Here is a 19,032-nt window from a genome sequence, read left to right on the forward strand (position 1 = left end):
TTGTACAGTGGTGAGAAGAGACTACGCATTTCGAAGATATTTCTTCCTTCTCAAGCCAAGATAAACTAAGTGAATTTTTTGGCAGGAATGGCCTTTTTAAATGAAAATGAAAGGGAGCACTCATTGCTCTCCACATCATCTGTATGGACCATCGCCGCCGAGCCCGCAACCTCACTTACTCAAAGGTGAGTCTATGTAATTGATACCAGTCCACTGTGCACATCAGATCACTCACTGTGCCTATATTTTATCCAACTGTTGATTTTCACATCACCCCACCTAAAGTTCGGCAGAGCACCACCTCAAAAGAGACCCCCAAACCCTAAAGCTCAGATCCACCTGATTACATGTGAGTATAATCAGGTCTAGATGCTGGAAGTCCCCTCATCCTTTGGTCCTGCTTGAGTTTATTTATTACAGGTATTTATATAACGCTGACAATTTACACAGTTGCACATTCAAATCAGTCCCTCATTCACATCAGTCCCTACCCTCAAGGAGGCTTGCAATCTAAGGTCTAAGGTCCCTATCTCACATGCATACACAGAGAGCAAACTTAGAGAGGAGCCAATTAACCTACCAGCATGTCTTTGGAGTATGGAAATCCAAAGTACCCAGAGGAATCCCACGCAAGCACAGGGCTTGCAAACTCCTTGCAGATAGTGACCTGGCCAGGATTCGAACCAGGGACCCCCAGTGCTGCAAGGCAGAAGCGCTAACCACTACGCCACTGCGCTGCCCTGCATTGTGTTGTATTGTGTTGTATTGTATTGTATTGTATTGTATTGTATTGTATTGTATTGTGATGTGATGTGATTGTAATGTCTTCCTTATATTGTAAAGCGCTGTGCAAACTGTTGGCGCTATTTAAATCCTGTATAATAATAATCATGAATTGATGCTTCTAATTGCTAATGTCTTTATTGAACACACCTTCACAGTGCTAGAGAAAAATTTAAGTGAACCCACAGGCTAATTACAGACTAATTGGAGTCAGTAGCTTGCACAACTGGAGTCCAATTAATTAAATTAATTTGGAGGTGTGGTTTAAAGCTAATTTTATTGATAAAAGACACTGAAAGAATTTAAGATTACTGTGTATAAGAAGCATCAATTGCTTATTATTATTATACAGAATTTATATAGCGCCAACAGTTTGTGCAGCGCTTTACAATATAAGGAAGACATTACAATCACAGTACAATTCAAGACAAGATTGTAAAGAGGGCCATGCCCGTGATGGCTGTTAAAACCAGATATTGAAATATGTATGTGTGAACCTTGTGAGGGGATGATTGTTTGAGAAAGTGATGGAACCACTCCTCGCAAAAAGGAGTTCTCTAAAGACATACAACCAAGAGTAGTTGATCTGCATAAGGCTGGCAAAGCAATCTTAAAGTGTTTAGGCATCCATCAGTTGATAGACAAATTGTCTATAAATTGAGACAGTTTAGTACTGTGGCTTTTCTTACTTCTAGAGGGCGCCCAGCCAAGATGATTCCCAAGGCACAATGCACAATGAGGTAAAGAAGAACCCACAAGTAACAGCTAAAGGCTTGAAGACATCCCTGTTTATGAGTCTACCATACATAAGTCTTTGAACAGACAGTGTGTCCATGGCAGAACACCATGAAGCTGTTCTCCAACAAAAAAAAAACATTGCTATGCACCTGAAGTTTGCCAAATAGCACCTTGGCAAACCGCAATGCTACCGGGAAAATGTTTTGCGGACTGATGAAACAAAAGTTGAATTGTTCAGGAAGAAAACTTAGCACTATGTATGGCACAAAAAAAGCACAGCTTACCAACATCGAAACATCATCCCAATGGTGAAGCATGGTGGAGGGAACATCATGATTTGGGCTTGCATCGCTGCCTTAGGGCCTGGACCACTTGCAATTGTCGAGGGGAAAATTAATTCCCAAGTTTATCAAAATATCCTGCAGGATAATGTCAGGGTGATTGTCTGCCAGCTGAAGCTTAGTAGAAGTTGGGTGATACAGCAGGACAGTGACCCTAAGCATCGAAGTAAATCCACCACAGACTGGCTTCAGAAAATGTGCCTTTTGGAGTGGCCCAGACAGAGCCCAAACCTTAATCCCATAGAGATGCTGTGGAACGACCTCAAGAGAACTGTTCACGCGAGACATCATACAAATGTGTATGAACTGAAGCAGTTTTGTAAAGAGGAATGGTCAAAAATTCCTCCTGAACGTTGTGCACGTCTATTCTAGATTTACTGAAAGCACTTACTTGGTGAGTCATTGCTGCCAAAGGAGTTTCGACTCCTCAACTCCAAGGGCTCACTGTGCAGCACTGTGAATGTTTAATGGGTGTGTTCAACAAAGACACAAGAAATTAGAATTGTTTGTGTGTTATCAGCCTAAGCACACTGGGGGGAATTTATTAAAACTGGAGCAGACAAAATCTGGAGTCCATGGCAACCAATTAGCTTCTCTCTTCAGTTTGTTCAGTTAAGCTTTGAAAATGAAAGGTGGATGCTGATTGGTTGCTATGCACAGCTGCTCCAGTTTTGATAAATTCCCCTCACTGTGTTTGTCTATTGTTGTGATTTTCTGTAGATGAGGATCAGATCACATTTTATGGCAAATTACTGCAGAAAACCGGTGAATTCCAAGGGGTTCACATACTTTTGCTTGCAATTCTATACTTTGGAGACCCTGGTGGCATATGACCAGAATAGGAGTGATCGGGCCTTTGAAACTTTCAATCTAATGTGTTTATTGGTGTTTATGATTGGAAATACCTGAGTGTTATTTTCATGTGTACAGAAAGAATTTGCTCATGTGTTCATGTTTTTGAAATTCATAAAAAAAGACATTGACTGAAAAATATAAAACAGTACTGCATACTAAATATTCGAATGACCAAGTCACCAAAAACACTGAATTTAAATTGGTGCTTAATTGGTAACCCTAAATTTGCACTGGCGATCAGTGGCAACATTTATTTCAGATCACAGCAGATCCACCGTGGCGGTCTGCATGTGCTAGTCGGTCACGCAGGGAAGACTACAAGGATCCTTAGTCATCCAGCATGTCGCCCCGGTGACACTTGCTAGAAGAAACAGCGAACAAAAATGGAGGAAAAGAAAAAAATCTCCAGAGAAACATTTTTAGCTCCTTACGCTAGGCACCGCCACCAGCAGGGGCGAAATAGGATTTTTGTACTCACCATAAAATCCTTTTCTCTCCGCTCATTGAAGGGCACAGGTCCCGCCCTCTATATTGGGGTGTGCACTCCTAACTGCTTGTTACTTACTGGAGACTTGTCAGCAGGTTGGGGGTTTGGCCACCAGCAGGGGCCGCCCCTAGGCTGGCTTTGTCTTTTGTTATGTGCCTAGCGTCCTACTCCTGCAGGTGGCGATATACCCTGCCATACAGGATCTATGATCTGTTGCCCTGTGTCCTTCAATGAACGGGACAGAAAATGCAACAACAGCTTTGAGACCATAATATGAGCAGGGAAAGACATATCTTGGGAATTCCTGCCAGAAGTATGAAGAGCCCCCATACAAGCAAGCCATGTTTTAATTTGCATGCCTGTTATAGTCTCCAAGATAAGAGTAAAAGTAGAGGTAATATACCATCCATGCACTATTAATTATGTCTAGATGTAAAATCCACACAACAAAATATACCTACCATAATAATTGGGTAATGGACCAATACAGAAACTCTCCTTCCGTGAATCCCTGCCTTCTTCCTTTATTGTGGGTAATATTTTTGTCTGGAGGAATTCTATGCATTGTTATCATAAAAAAACAACAACAGCAGAGCAGTAATTGCCATGTCATTGAAAGAGGTTGCAATTGTTTATTTATGTAGAACAAAGTGGTTACTCACATTCATTTAAGGGAACTGGGTTTTGTGCATATTTTTGGCTTTACAACATACATGCTTTACATTAAACCTCCACAATGATGAAGAACGTGTGACTCAAGGTCTTTTGAGAATCACAAATTTAATTATTTCAAGTTGTTAGTTGCTAATGTAAAATATTTGCTTCAAAGATCATACTCCAGCCAAAACCTTAATTTTTTCTAGTTTTCGATTGCGTGTGAAAAGATAAAAACCTCTTTGTTTTTATTGCTGTGTCTCTGTTGGGCATATTTTCATTCACTTTGTCTCTTTGATGGGGGTCTGATGGAACAGGAAATTGGAAATATCCCCAAAGGGAAATGAGACAGGATTTATAAGCAGACCAAAGTTTTAAACTAATCCCTCTCTATACAGAAATGAATTGTAGTTAGTTTGGCTTTATTGGAGGGGACAGTCTATGGTTTCTACTACTGCATTCTACGTATAATTGTGTGTATGTGGGAATATTTCACCAGGTAAGTAAGTATGGCTTACAGAGGTGTCAATAGTCACTGACACTTTCATTATTGGATGAATGTAAAATATTTCAAGAAATATCTGTTTACTGTCAGTAACTGTACAGTGCATTACCAATGCCCTTTGCACTGTACAAGTACATACACCGTATTTTTCCGTGTATAAGACACTACTTTTCATAAAAATCTTTATCTAAAAATAGAGGTGCGTCTTATACACGGGGGCCGCGGTTTTGAAAGTGCTGATACCACTGCAAACTAGCCTCACGGATTGCAGAGACAAGATAACAGTTCTCCTCCAGTCATAAATCTTTTGAACCTGACGTCAGCTGTTGCTGGGGAGATCGTGTAGGCAGTGCCCAGAGCGGTAATGTCGGAGCATTCTGTGACCATAAAAATGTCAGAAAGTGAAAAACAACCTGTAAACTCTCTAAACTCATGGTATGGTGTCAAACAAGAGGTGATTGTGAAGTCCTTCAAGAAATGTGGAATCAGCAATGCCATGGACGGAACTGAGGATGATCTTGTATATATAGACAGTGACTCAGCAGACAGCAGTGATGCAGCAGAAGTTGAAGAAACTGATATGTTTGAAGCTAAAAGTGATGAAGAAACCAGTGATGCAACAGAGGCTGAATAAAGTGATTGGCTCAGAGGTAAGTGTGATGCATAATATCATCATTTAAAATATTGATTTCTGAATTTTGGGTAAGAAAAGTAGGGGACGTCTTATACATGGGGGCGTCTTATAGACGGAAAAATACGGTAATACTACTGATGTAGTGTGGACTGATCCCTTAACTGTTTCGGGAAATGTATACATTCTGCTCTAATGACGACAACTTTATCATGTTAAAGATACATTTCCTGATAAAACCAACAGTGGAGAGGGGCTCCTTCTGCACTGCCAGGGTTAAATGCTATTTTATGTCTAGGGGAACATTAAAAAGCAGTTTTTACTTGCTTTATCCCTCACTCCTTTGGCACACGGCGCTCTCTTCTCTCTGATGCTTCAAATAGTGGACGGGCCCTTGGTGTCCTCACTTACAATGCAGGACTGAAGGTCCAGCATTATCCGTGATATCCTTAGAGTGCCTGTGACCCCAGAGCGGTGAAGAGAACTGGTCATATTGCTGGGAGAAAGCCTGCAGGACTAAGGGATAAGATAAATAAAACTGCTTTTTTAGGTTCCCCTAGACATAAAAAAGAAGTTAACCCTTGCAGTGTGGGGGGAGCTCTTTTGCATGAAGACCTTTGAATTTCACCCAGAGTTTCAGCTTTAATGTTAGTAGAGCCTCGATCCTAAACATTTATTTTGTATTTTTGTTTGGATAGCGGGGGTAAAGGTTAGAGCCAGTGGCGGACAAGGTCAGCAAGGGGCCCCTGTGTAGAAATGATATTTGGGCTGCAATTATTACTATTGTAATGGTAAGTAACATACAGTATGTATTACAGCTCAATGAATTGGGGGATAAAATAATGATAAGATAAGAAACTTTAATACCAAGTTTGTTAATTGAAATTTTTAAGATAAAATTATCATGAGTTTAAATAGCAAATAGAGTTAAAATAACTCATCTGTCTTAGTGAACTTAGCCTGTAAATTGCACTGTAATAGCAAGTTCTATCAATCAGTAACTGCATGTTATATAACCCAGCAAGGACATAGACGTCAATAACACTAGACTGGTTTACTAAAGGAGTTGAGAATCTTCACACAATAAATTGTGTGAATATTCAATTCCATTATCCAATCATGTGAAAAGCAACTTCCTGTCTACTTACTTCATGTGCACATGATTGGGTATTTGAATGTATTCAAAGTGAATGGGAATTAGCTTTTCACTTAATGGGATAATTAAAGTGAAAACTCACAAATTTATTGTGTGCAGATTCTCAACTCCTTTACTAAATCAGCCTCATTATACCATCCAGCAAAACCATAGGCTCCAAAAGCAATTTATATCAACCAAATCCTTATTTAGCCACTACCACCCACCTAGTGGGCTGTTGGAAGAAAACCCACCTCAAATTCATCCAGGAAATTTAGACCCCGCGCTGATTAAAGTTCCTCAGGCACACTGGCATTCAGTGAAGAATCCCCTATAAAAGGCTAATTTACACAGACCACCAATGTAAAAGACAGTACAGCACAGGGCATGGAGTGCTAGGTGCACTGGTGTGTCGCGTTGTTACCATTTATTCTAACTGGCACCCCAACAAGCGAGCAATGAAGTGAAATGTCAAGTACAACAATAACGAACGTTGCATTGTCCTTCAGTGATAAAAAAAAGTTTTTGCATGACCTTTTTCCAGTGTATATTACCTTGTTACATTGGTGGCCAGTATAAATTACCCTTTTTCATTGGAGGTCAGTATTATTTCCCCTTTGTTGTTGGCACAAATACCTTTATCACACTGGTGTTCAGGGGCAGTGAAGTGCCCCTAATTATTGGTTTTTAGTGAGTAAAGAGCCCCCATCCATTGGTGGTCAGTAGTTACTTCTCATTAAACCTACATCCTTTGTGCCAGAACTATGAAGTACCATCAGTGACTGCCCACATGCCATGAACCTGGCCATGTTTTCATGCCCTAAAAGTACCCTAGCCATCATCTGGTCCCCAAGACTCTGGGGCCCGTTATGGCCAGGGACAGCCCCTTATGGGCCACATGACTTTAGAGGCCCATATGTGCCTGCACAGGCTGCAATGCTAATATGTCCACCACTAGCTAGAGCAACTGTAAGGATTTTATTGCTGCCTGTGTCCCTTTCAGGAAGACTTCTCGTCCATCACTTTTTGTTATGTCATTGCGACAGAAGTAAAGAAAAATCATTTCAACAGGGAACAGAAGACATAAAAGCACATTTTAGTAGGGAAAGGTTTTTACTGATGTCTGGACAGGTTCTCTTCACTTTTTAGTCACAGTGACATGACAATCAAGGAGTGACAATCCCCCCAATGTGGATGGCAGTAAAACCTTTACAGAACTTCTAACCTTTCCCCTACACTATTAAAATATGTTTTATTTCAGTCTGGGTTCCCTTTTGCAGATTCCACGCCATGTCAAGGTTCTAACCCTTAACCACTCAAAAACTAAAAATGACAAAGTTTTGGCTGGAGTTACACTTTAATGCTCATAAGTATAAACACCAAGGTTGATATAGACACATACAAAAGATCTGAATGTCACTAAAATATGGTTGAATAACAAGAATTGTTTACATAAAAAAATCACAGAAAACTAAAACAATTTATAAAAGTAAAAAAGGCACTTGACTGCAAATTGCAGTCTCAGCTCCCAACACTTTGATAAGTGCTAATGTGATTGGTTTCCCTGAAAATAAATTATGTCATTGTCTTGTACTCTGTATTACATCGGAGGCTCCAGATTCTAAATCCAAGTGGGAATGTTGATGTGTTGTTGACGTTTCTCAAGGCACAATATACTTTATACATTAGTATACCTGTCGACAGAACAGATATACTGATATACTAGGAAGGTCATCTTAATGGTCAAGAGATGTAAGGACTGACCCAGTTATAGCAGCTTGAACTGATTGTAGAATAGATGGACTGAGCAAGGTCTATGTGGGAGTCTAGCCTTATAAGCAAATATTTCCAGTTGTCCATAATAACCATAGAAGTATCTTGCTTACGTAGAGAAAGGCAAAGATATTATAATTTTGAACTCATTAAAATCATGCCATTTTTTATTTCGTCTGATTTTTCATCTGAATCTATATGGAATTTTCTTTTGCAACATAACCTAGAAGAAAAAAATAATAATAATGAATATTTTCAATAATAGTACAAAATCACACTATGTACAGGTGGTCATCTCTGCCCCTTATCACTTTTCTTTCTGCTAGCAAGCACATGGAAGAGGGACATAAACAATTTATAAATTGTACATAGAACTTAAAAGGGTTAGTACAGCTGATATTTCAGCTACTATGGGGTCTATTCACAAAGCTGCCAAAGGATCTAGCCGTAGCTTCGGCCGATCCTTCGGCTGGCTTCATCCCCAGGACCCCTTCGGTTCAGTAGAACCGAAGGGGTGCTGTACGGGCTATTCACAATAGCCCGTACAGCTCCCGATCACGGCCGAGCGGCTCAGTCGAGCCGAATGCATATGCATCGGCTAAGCCACGCTGAAAGCCGAAGCTGGCCGAGCGGTGGGCCATTGGCCGGCAGCCTGCTTCTGACAGCTGGGCGGAGCCAGCCGTGATCTTACGGCTGGCTCCGGCCACTTGCAGAGAGATCAGCGTCCCTGGTTACCTGCTAACCAGGGACACTGATCTCCAAACAGCAAACTCTCCCTGGCGCCCCGGGAGTCTCCTGCTCCCTGCCGCCAAGGAGAGTAACACTGCTGTTTATTCTTTTTTTTCTTTATTCTGACACGGAGCGATGTCAGAATAGAAAAAAAAAAATCCCATTGGAATGCATTGGTACATTCCTATTGGCTATTTCAATTTGCAATAGCCAATAGTAAACTAGCATTGTACCCGCCCTCTGCTGCAGTTCTCCATCAGGTCCATCGGCAGAGGACGGGTACAATGCTAGTTTACTATTGGCTATTGCAAATTGAAATAGCCAATAGGAATGTAGCAATGCATTCCAATGGGATTTTTTTTTCTATTCTGTCATCACTCCGTGTCAGAATAATGAAAAAAAAAGACACAGCAGTGTTTCTCTCCTGGGCGGCCGGGAGCGGGAGGCTCCGAGAGCGCCCGGGAGAATTTTGTTTTCCGTTTTTTTTTAGGGCAGCAGAGCCGCTGGACAATAGAAAACTATTGGGCGGAGCTGCTGTCACTGCTAGCTCTGCACAATCGTTTTCTATTTACTTTTTTAACTATTTTTCTGTTCTGCTCGGTCCCTCTGTTCGGCTCACTTCACTTGGGGTCGGTTGTTCAGTCGGCTGCACTCGGCAGCTTAGTGAATAGACCCGTATGTGTTTATTCAGTGCTGGAGTAGAAGCTGTTCACCTTTCCTTCCTTCCTCCTCCGCAGCTGACACAGAAATGATTTGTTTCAGTGACCCAGGTGAACGGTGATGACACTAGACCTGTTAAGTCTACCAGAAAACTCAGGACTCAACCAATTTATCAGAGTGGTCTCTAGGGAGACTGACCAGATCTCCTGCTGTCTTCTGATGCCCTGCTCAGCACCAGGCTTTGGAGCATGCGCAGTGCACAAAGTCTGCAAGTCTTGCAATGCTTCCATTTCTCGGCACAATATGTTCAGCACATGTACTCACTACTGTAGTGCAACCCTCTGTCCACCATATTAGTATTGAGCAGTGCCGTCATCTTTGCATCTCCCCCTGACCTGGCTATGGCTCTCCCTGTCAAGGGGTGCACAGATGAGCAGTGGCATAGAAGAGGGGGTGCAGAGGTGAGTGGTGGCAGAAGAGGGGGTGCAGAGGTAAGTGGTGGTGAAGGAGGGGTGCAAAGGTGAGTGGTGGTGGACAATGGGTGCAGAGGTAAGCTGTGGTAGAAGAGAGGGTGCAAAGATAAGCGGTAGAAAAAAAGAGGGTGTCTTAGTAACAGAAAGGTAGATGGACTCCTTATGGCTGTGTGCATGTAGCTTTACTGAGTGTCCTGCAAGTAGCAAAATGATGTGGATCTTGGAGAATATGCAGGTGGAGGGAAGGGTTTTTACATCTTTTTTTTTCCAATTCTTTATTTAACAGTCAAAATCCGCCAAGATACATACAGCTTCATGTCAGAACTGAGTAAGGTATAATGAAGAGAAAATGGATATGACAACTTGTAAAGGTCTGAATGTAATAAGCAATATATATGATTTACAATGAACAAGAACTTTAACATAGACAGGTGGATTCATTATGTAATGGAGCTGAGTAGAAGTTGATTTAAGGGTTTTTACATCTTAATGCTGCTGAAGTCCTGCCTTTCCATGTGCACTACAGACATAACAGGCTGCATGTGTTGTTTCCTATAGCATATTTCTTTATTTTTGCTGCATGCAATTGTTTTTTTTCAGAGATTGCCCCTCACCACATGCACAACACTGATAATAGGCTGTATGTTTTTCGAAGGGCATATTTCCTAATTGTTGCTGGCTGCAATTTTCTTACAGCCTTTTCCTGTCCACATGCACTATATGGATAACAGACTGCATGCATTTTTTTTACAGGGCATATTTCCAAAGTTTTGTTTGCTGTAATTGTTTTGTAACAGGTTAAAACAGTGTAATATTTCGAGACAATGTGCATTAGCACAGAAGCATATTTTTTATTGGGGATATCATGAGAGATGTATCTACTGCTGCTGCTCCAGAAAACCATATACAGTGACTGGCTGCAGGTGGATACAGACATATGAACTGCACTCAATAGTTTTTTTTATGCTCTACTACAACAGACTTTAGTGGTACCAGATAGGTTAGACAGACTTTCTCTCCCTCATCAGTCGTGAGTTGATCTGGTAACGTGTTTCACCTAATGGGCATAATCATATTTGGTGGGTGAGTCAAGGGGGGTAGGAATCTATATACTGCATCCTATCTCTCACAATGCCACAATTTTAAAGCTGCATTGTCAGTCTTACAGTAACGATCTTAAAGCAGCAACACATTAGGTGATGTCTATTACAATTATATCATCAAACTACCGTATATTACAATATCCTAAATACAGCTGGGCAATAATCTCAAGAACGGAGTACATAAATATAGCCTATGTTGCAACTTCTTATGACAAAATTGTCCCAATCAAAATAACTTATTATAAAAATGATATCCACTTCCTCTCTATTTAGTTATGCTTCTCATCTGATTCTAGATCCAACTCTTCCCTCCAAATGCAGCCTAGACCCCCTAAATCCCCTTTGCCTCTTTCACCTTCCCCTCTCTTCTAACGTCTTTACTCCCTATTGCCTCTCACCCAATGGTGCCTTTTCTAAACCTTATGTGGACTCTTCTCCTCTCCTCACTCACATGCGCTCTGCTCCCTGAAAACAATTGGCCTTGCCTACCTACATACAGGTGAAACTTGAATAATTAGAATATCGTGCAAAAGTAATGGCAGTAAGTGCTGCAAAAGGGGCCCAAACCAAGTACTGAGTACATATGCATGCTTGTACTTTTCAGAGGTCCGATATTGTTCTATGTACAATCCTTGTTTTATTGATTGCATGTAATAATCTACTTTTTTGAGGTTGTGGATTTGGGGTTCTTGGGGTTTTCATGAGCTGTAAGCCATAATCATCACAATTATGACAAATCACGGCTTGAATTATCTTGCTTTGCATGTAATGAGTCTCTCTCATATATTAGTTTCATCTTTTAAGTTGCATTAGTGAAATAAATGAACTTTGCACGATATTCTAATTATTCGAGTTTCACCTGTACTATGTGGATAGACGACCAAGTGATCATTAGCGTGTTGGCAGATAGGTCAGGCCAACTTACGAGCATCATTTAGATGTATATTTTTACTGGGATCAAGTATCTGTAGCCACCCTCTATTTATGCTTCCTTGTATACTCATTCTAATACGGTGGGTAATAGTAGTTGGACACACCAAGGTCAACCTTATGTATTTGGTATTTCACCTTGTGCACTTGCACTATTACTTCTGCTTTGATGTGCTGTAATTTTATACTACTGTTCCTGTTATTGGTCCTTTTTTCGATAAAAAATTTAAAAGAGAATTGAATTCGCTGAGCTCCTGAGAGCCACCCGTTCTTTCACATATGTTTGTAGAAGCAGTCTGCATACCTAGGAGCTTGATTTTATACATCTGTGGCCATGGAGGGGATTGGAACACCTGAATCCAATGATTTATATGTATACAAATATACATTAATCGTAAAAGTAGGAATCATCCCGCTCTAATGTCAAGCCATTTAGAATCCGTGTATTTAATCTGAATATCCCCAAAACATCTCTTGTACTCAAAATAGAGAACATGTCTCCACCTCTAACTGTACTAGCAATTTAAAGTCTATAGTTCTAAATCTACATTAAATTCTTGGACCCAAACTAAATGAGTAGCCACATTAGATTTTCCCTTTCCTTTCTTGATGAACTGTAAGTGATCTCATAATTTCCTTGTTATCCTACCTGTGTACTAGACACTCTGCCAGTTACAACAAACACAAAATACAACTGACGAGTTGTTTTATGGGAAAATACTTGGATACAACTTTTCTTGAATCTACCAAAAACAGAAAACTGCAACATCTTGACACATTTCAATATCCCCATTGTATTCAGGCAAGTGGTAGTTGTTTTTTTTTTTTACTATTAAAAAGAATGGAGACAGATATAAGCCCAAGGTGGGTGTCTTTCTACTCAAAAATACTTTCAGAGACCAATATATGTCCACAACAACAACAACTGATTGATAGCTAGCTCTTTGATTGTCTACTATAGCTACCTTTGTTATTAATTGGGCTCTTTTGCCTTTTTTGCTGCATCATTTGAAAAAAAAATAAGTGCAAGAGCACCTAGACCACCTCATATTAAAATCACTAAAATGTAGGTATACACTGGTTAGGCCTATTCTCTCTGAATAAAATGATCCTGCGGCTGGGAAACTTTACACTGCGGTGTCATCTGCAGTCTCTTATTTCATGCAGTTAAGCACCTGTCTGTACTCTTTGTCTCTAGTACATTTCAGAGAATTCTCCCTAATTAAAAATGTGCTGCTGCTTGTCAATCTTACACTGCTGTGACCTCTGCAGTCTCTTAATCCGTGTAGTAAAACATTTGCTTTTATTCTCTGTCTCTAGTACATTTCAGACAAATCTCGCTCATTAAAATGGCCTGCCGCTGCTGGCCAATTTTACACTGCTGTATCCTTTGTGGTATCTTCATTCTTTTAGTAAAGCCCCAGCCTGTGTTCAATGTCTCTAGTAAGCTGGGCATAGCCTTGCTATTTAAACTTATCCTGCTGCTGGCCAATTTTACACTGCTGTGTCATACAGTATTCAGTTGCTTAATTCTTGCAGAAAAACACCTGCCCGCACTCTTTTTCTCCCTCTATGTTGTGGAAGGGGCGAGGCACCCTATAACCATGTTTTTTCCCCCTGCAGCTAAGCCCCCAGGGTCCTGACTATAATTAAATAAATATATTTAAAAACTGGTTGCTGGCTGCCAGGGAGGGGAAAAATGATGCTGAAAAAGCAGAGGAATTGCAGATGTGTCTGGCCTCTGCTGTGTGTAGACCAACCACTGCAGCAATATAAAAAATAAATAAAAATATGAATAAGAAGAAAAACATTATACAAATGAAAAATATAAAAGTAAACACAAAAGAAAAAAATTGTGGCTGAGAATCTGCCAGTCTGGGACAGCCAAAGCCAGAAAATGTCCACTAGATTAAATGGAGGGATTGCTGCACAAAGAGTTTGGACAAAGTAGGGCATGCACTGCTGGACCTTGGGGGTGGTTATAGTGTAGCCTCTTTTCGAGGCTCCAGATGGCAGCTGCTGCCTGCTTTACACTTTAACATCTGCTCCCTCTTCTAGCACACCATTGCTCTCCCACATCTGGCACATCATCTTTGTAGTGCTTACTGGGACCCAGTTACTAATGCCCTCCTGTGACCCAAAAGCACAGTGCTCTGCTGCAGCCAGGATAGATCTCGACAATATTGTTGGGATCCACCCCACTTTCTGATTGACAGCTGGCTCTGCCTCTCTAGAAGGAGGGGATCATGAACTGAGAGATCGGCGTTCTGTGATCACTCAGTTCTCAATCTATAGAGCCAACGTGGAAAGCTTCAGTGTCACATGCCGACTCTAACTATAGGGGGTGAGTGTATTTCACTCATCCCATCCTTTAAAATATAGATTTGCATGGCTTCACATACAACCAGGCAGAAATTGAACGCCCAAACAATTCTATCTTTTCCAAGTTTAGAGCGTTTCAAGTGGGCTGATGGGTTATCAACAGATATAGAGAGATAGATAGAAAGATAGATAGACGAACATTGTAGAGAGATCAAAGTGGGATAGAAAACCAAAGCAGAGCTGCATATAGCTATAATATTTGCTGCAATCTCTGCTTGTGGCCTGTCAGAAATGATGTGCACAAACAATTCCGCTGGATCCAGTCATAGCCAATTTCAAGGGTTCTGACAGGGTTAGTGGAGTAGGAGGAGGAATAGGGTGCATCAGCATTTTCAGCTTCTCTCTGACAAAAAAATGACAGTATTTTGAGGCTACTACTTCTGACAATCAAATCACCTGCAAAAAAAAGTATTTTTTACCTGATATCAATCAAATGGAAGTAGATTGGGGCGCTGCTGCTGCCTGTAATTTCTCAGCCAAAAATATGCTGCTAAAGTACACAGTGACCAAAATGTCTTTTAAAACCATGTGAATTCCGTAATACAACCTAGTGCCCAGTTTCCTTTTTTTGCACAATAGGTTTCTATTAGCCTTGAAAAATGTCAGAATTTACCATTAAGATTGGGATACTGGGATTTGCTGCTAAGTTCTGGTTTCACGAATTTCAAACAGTATTCGATGAAACCCCCTGCAAATTGAACGCAGGTTGATTGGTCCATTCCCAGGTTTCAAACACATATGGCAGTCAGTGTCATAAGATAATAGGAATAAACTGTCAATTAATGCTTCCTTACCCGTTTATGTCCTGTGCCTGATCCATAGTTTCCGGTAGAGGTTTACCAAAAGTTTCTGGGAAGAGCAATACTATCAGTCCCATGATTACAGTCAACGTCCCCATCAGAATGTAAGGCAGCAGCCTGTTATAAGCACCTGGTTAAGAAACAAGAAATGAGCAACAGTCTTTTGTGACCTTAAATAATTGTTTTTGCAAAATTAGATCTGAACTCTTTAAATTGGATACTAGGAGTGTAAATATCAGATTTACAACTGCACTTCCAAACGTTTAAGGGCTTGCCCACACCAAGTACGGACCATGTCCAGACCAGGACAGTTTGTTCCTGGACCAAGAAAGGATCCCAATGTATCCCTATGGAATTTCTGGGATCTGTTCACACCAGTGCAGTCCGTTCCGATGAAGACAAAAAATGCACTGCGTTCGCAGATCTGCTCCAGATCTGGTCCTGACATGGTGTGAACAAAGCCTTAAATGGTTATTGTCCCGAGATCACTGCCCCTTCCCAGGACTCATTTTGGAATAAATATTGTCTCTGGATTCTGGAGTCTGTCACTATCTCCCTTCACTGAGTGTAGAAAGAGCTATGCTACCAAGTCCCTCAACAGCTTTTCTCCTAACCTATTTCTTTCCTCCTCTCTCTACCCCAACCACCGTTCTCTCTCCCTTCTCAATCATCTTCTTCTCTTATCCCTCCCCACCCAGAGACCAGGACTGTGGATTCAGCAAGTATGCATTAAAGGGCAATTCCACTTTCCCAGATGAATTTTGAAAATGGAATTGAGTGCAAAATTCAAAATCCAGACATTTTTTTACAATAATACATTTTTCAACTATTCATGGTAAAAAAAGATCCTGAGTTGGCATTGTGCGTATTACTCAACACTGTGTGACAACTAAGAATAGACTAAAATTTGGAGAAAATTGAATGTTTGTGTGACTCAGATTACCCAGCCAACAGTTTTTATCTTCTCTGCAACTGGAATATGATTGACTACTGTGGATAATATAAACTTTTTCACTTTTATTCCCTTGACTTTTTAAAAATCTGTCTCATCATGACTTATGTAGTGGGGAGATCAATGTCGGCATAAGATAGGCTATTCTCAAAACAAGCAGGTTGTACACATGGTGGAGCAGCTCCTCTGAACCACATTCAGGGGTAACTTCAAATCTGAAAGTGTAAGTAGGGAGAGGAGCCCTTCTAAGTGTGCACCATGTGCAAACATCTCACTGGCAATTAAAAAACATGCTCAGTTGGAAATGAGAAAACATTATGATCTTTTGCAATGTGGAGGAACATATGTAAGAACTACGTTGTATACTAGACAGTGATGACCTCATAATGATCCTCAATAATCAACACTTATTATGATATCTTACTTTGACTAGCAACAGCATGGCATTTGATGTGTGTGAAGAAAGAGTGGTTCCCTTATCCAACACAAAAAGGAAGGCACAAAAGTTAAACACTAAAGATTTAATACCGTCCTGAAGAATGCATGGAGTTGCTCGTGCCACATCTCATTCGTGCTAGTAAAAATCATACCATATACAGTCAGCCTAATTCTAGAAAAAGCTTTTTCTATGTGTAGGAGAAATCAAAGATGAAGCATTTGGCTCATTAAAGAACTCACCAAGGTAAACAAAGTAAGGAGAAATGACACTTCCCACTCTAGAAGACATAGAACCAATTCCCACACCCATATTCCTTATTACGGTGGGGTAAAGTTCAGCTGTGTAGACATAAGCCATGGAAAAAGCTGCCGTAACTCCAAATTTTCCTACCATCACCATAATAGTGGATAAGATGTGAAGATCTAGGAAAAGTAAATAGTATTACTAAAAAATGCACTGTAAAAGAAATGTTCAAACAGGTGTTATATTTTATCATTTATGTATTAGAATGCATGAACCTGTAGCTTTTAAAAGAAAACAAAATCCTACCTATAGGTACCAGTTGAATAAGAAGCAACACAACTCCACCAAGGAGCATTGTCCCACACATGGAATATCGTCTAGGTACAACTCGAAGCAGCTGCCATGCTATTATGTATGATGGAACTTCAATGGCAGCCAGAAGGAAGCAGTTAAGATATGGATCCCCATTTAAATTTGGGGTGTTTAGTGAAATACCAAAATACCCAATGGATACAGTCAACCTGTAAAAAAAAAAAAAAGGGATTTGTTCAGATTTTGACAAGAAACGCAGCATGCGATATTGTAAGGTCCAGTAGGTTTGAGTACAAGACTAGTGCAGGCATATATATGTGTGCATACTGTGGAGCATGGCCCTGTGCATAGGGTCTCTATCAGGCATGTATTAGCATGCAGGCGCTCAACCGTGCGTGCACACTCAGCACTGGTGATGGCACCAAAAAGCCTTTATAAACTGGCATGTGACATTTTACTTTGCTTTGCATATTGCTGAGTGGTCTTCCGCTAGTTCCTGATAACTTGCAATGCAACCTGCTGCTTCAGCCTTCATGTGTATGACCCGGCTTGTCCTCTGTACCACTTGCCACCACTGTACCAATGTGCCTCCTCTCTTAGGAAGCTGTCTCCTAGACAACAGGGGAAGATTTCTCTATATTCATTTTCTGGTGACAATTGAAAATCCTGGATTTCCCTCCCTTTCAGTTCCAGTGATAGTGGTCACCAGTACAAACGATGACACTGAATATCCCCAGTGGGTAAACAAAGATCAATAAAAACCTGATGGAGGCTCTAACCTTCTATACTCTATCCAAACAATTATTTCCAACACTTTCAAAACTAACTAATGTGAACCATAGTACTGACTTGTGTGTGCTAAGAAATTATTAAAAAAATATTGTAATCAACATGTCCTTTGAACTTACCAAAATAAGATAGTAAGGATAGTGATTATTCGTATGTTGGATGTTTTAATTAGATCCAGAATGGTGTGACGTTTGTTTTGCCGTTGTTTAATATCATCCAGCTATTTGGGAAGAAAAAAATTAAGATTATATATACTCAATTAGCTCTAGCAAAATTAGTACTGTCAATAACTTCAAGATTTAAATATATAACAGGACAAGTACCATCAGATATTGCCTCTAGAGATAATTTAGTGCAATTACATTTCTTACACAGAGTTTATTTTACTCCCTATAGATTATTTTGAATGGGTAAACAAGCCTCATGTTTATGTCCTCACTTTATTGCAGGCCTGTGGTCTGTGGCACTTTTTTGGGGAATGACCTATTAAAAGATCTTACTGGACATGTATAACTGAACTTATAGGAGGTAAACTGGGTTCCCCCGACATCTGTAGTCCATTATGGTGTATATTTTGTCACTGGGAAGATCTGAACATTTCATCGTCATTAAAGACTTTGATTATTCTTTTGTTATTGTATGCTAAATAACTGCTTGCAATACCCTGGATGAGGGACACTCATGGAGTGGAAGCTTTGGTTAATCAGATGGTACCTTTGGATAAACTTACTATAAGGCTAGAGGGTGCCCCCATAATTTTGAAGCAATATGGTCTAGAAGGGTTGATATCCAGGATACGGTTGAGACCAATGTGCTATTTTTTAATCTATATTTCTGCTTTAATGCCTTTTGTCAATTCCATTGTATTGGCAATGAAGTCATATATGTTTCTTTGTTTGTAATATTGTTATACCCCTTTGCTGTTTTTTGTATATTTATTTTATTTTTTTTTGTCTAGTTACTACTGTTGATGTGTTGACTGCATAAAAAAAGCTTAAATAAACCGTCTTAAAAAATATGAGGGGACAGAATCACATTCAGCCACATTGGTGAATATCATTCCAGTATTTATCAATGTTCAGTGCATTTGAATGCAGCCAATAAGTAGCAAAACAGGAGCCAACTCTTCATTGCTTTATTACAATGTAAAATGCAGTATAATGACCAAATCTTTTTGGCACCTTTACAATATTTTATAGATATTTACATTCTACATTATGATAATGCTCAGAAAATACACCTACTCACATACATGAAACATTGTAAAGACATTTACATTTTTAATGTGGTTTAATCACAATTGTGTGTTTTATTTTTT

At 40.1% G+C, this 19,032-nt stretch overlaps 1 protein-coding gene across 1 annotated transcript in view; it reads right to left on the reverse strand.

Moving 5' to 3' along the window:
* Positions 1-7,826: 7,826 nt before the first annotated feature.
* The window catches only part of LOC108792894 (solute carrier family 22 member 4-like), a 60,621-nt gene continuing 49,415 nt past the window's right edge, over positions 7,827-19,032 (reverse strand). The window contains exons 6-10 of the mRNA XM_018563781.1: positions 17,834-17,934; positions 16,920-17,134; positions 16,610-16,792; positions 14,974-15,109; positions 7,827-8,125 (exon numbers count right to left, since the gene is read on the reverse strand). Of these exons, the coding sequence (XP_018419283.1) occupies positions 8,035-8,125; positions 14,974-15,109; positions 16,610-16,792; positions 16,920-17,134; positions 17,834-17,934 (726 nt within the window). The 3' untranslated portion in view covers positions 7,827-8,034. The remainder of the gene's footprint in view (positions 8,126-14,973; positions 15,110-16,609; positions 16,793-16,919; positions 17,135-17,833; positions 17,935-19,032) is intronic.

This window comes from Nanorana parkeri, unplaced genomic scaffold (assembly GCF_000935625.1).
Source record: "Nanorana parkeri isolate BGI_ZX_2015 unplaced genomic scaffold, ASM93562v1 scaffold695, whole genome shotgun sequence".
Taxonomy (NCBI): Eukaryota; Metazoa; Chordata; class Amphibia; order Anura; family Dicroglossidae; genus Nanorana; species Nanorana parkeri.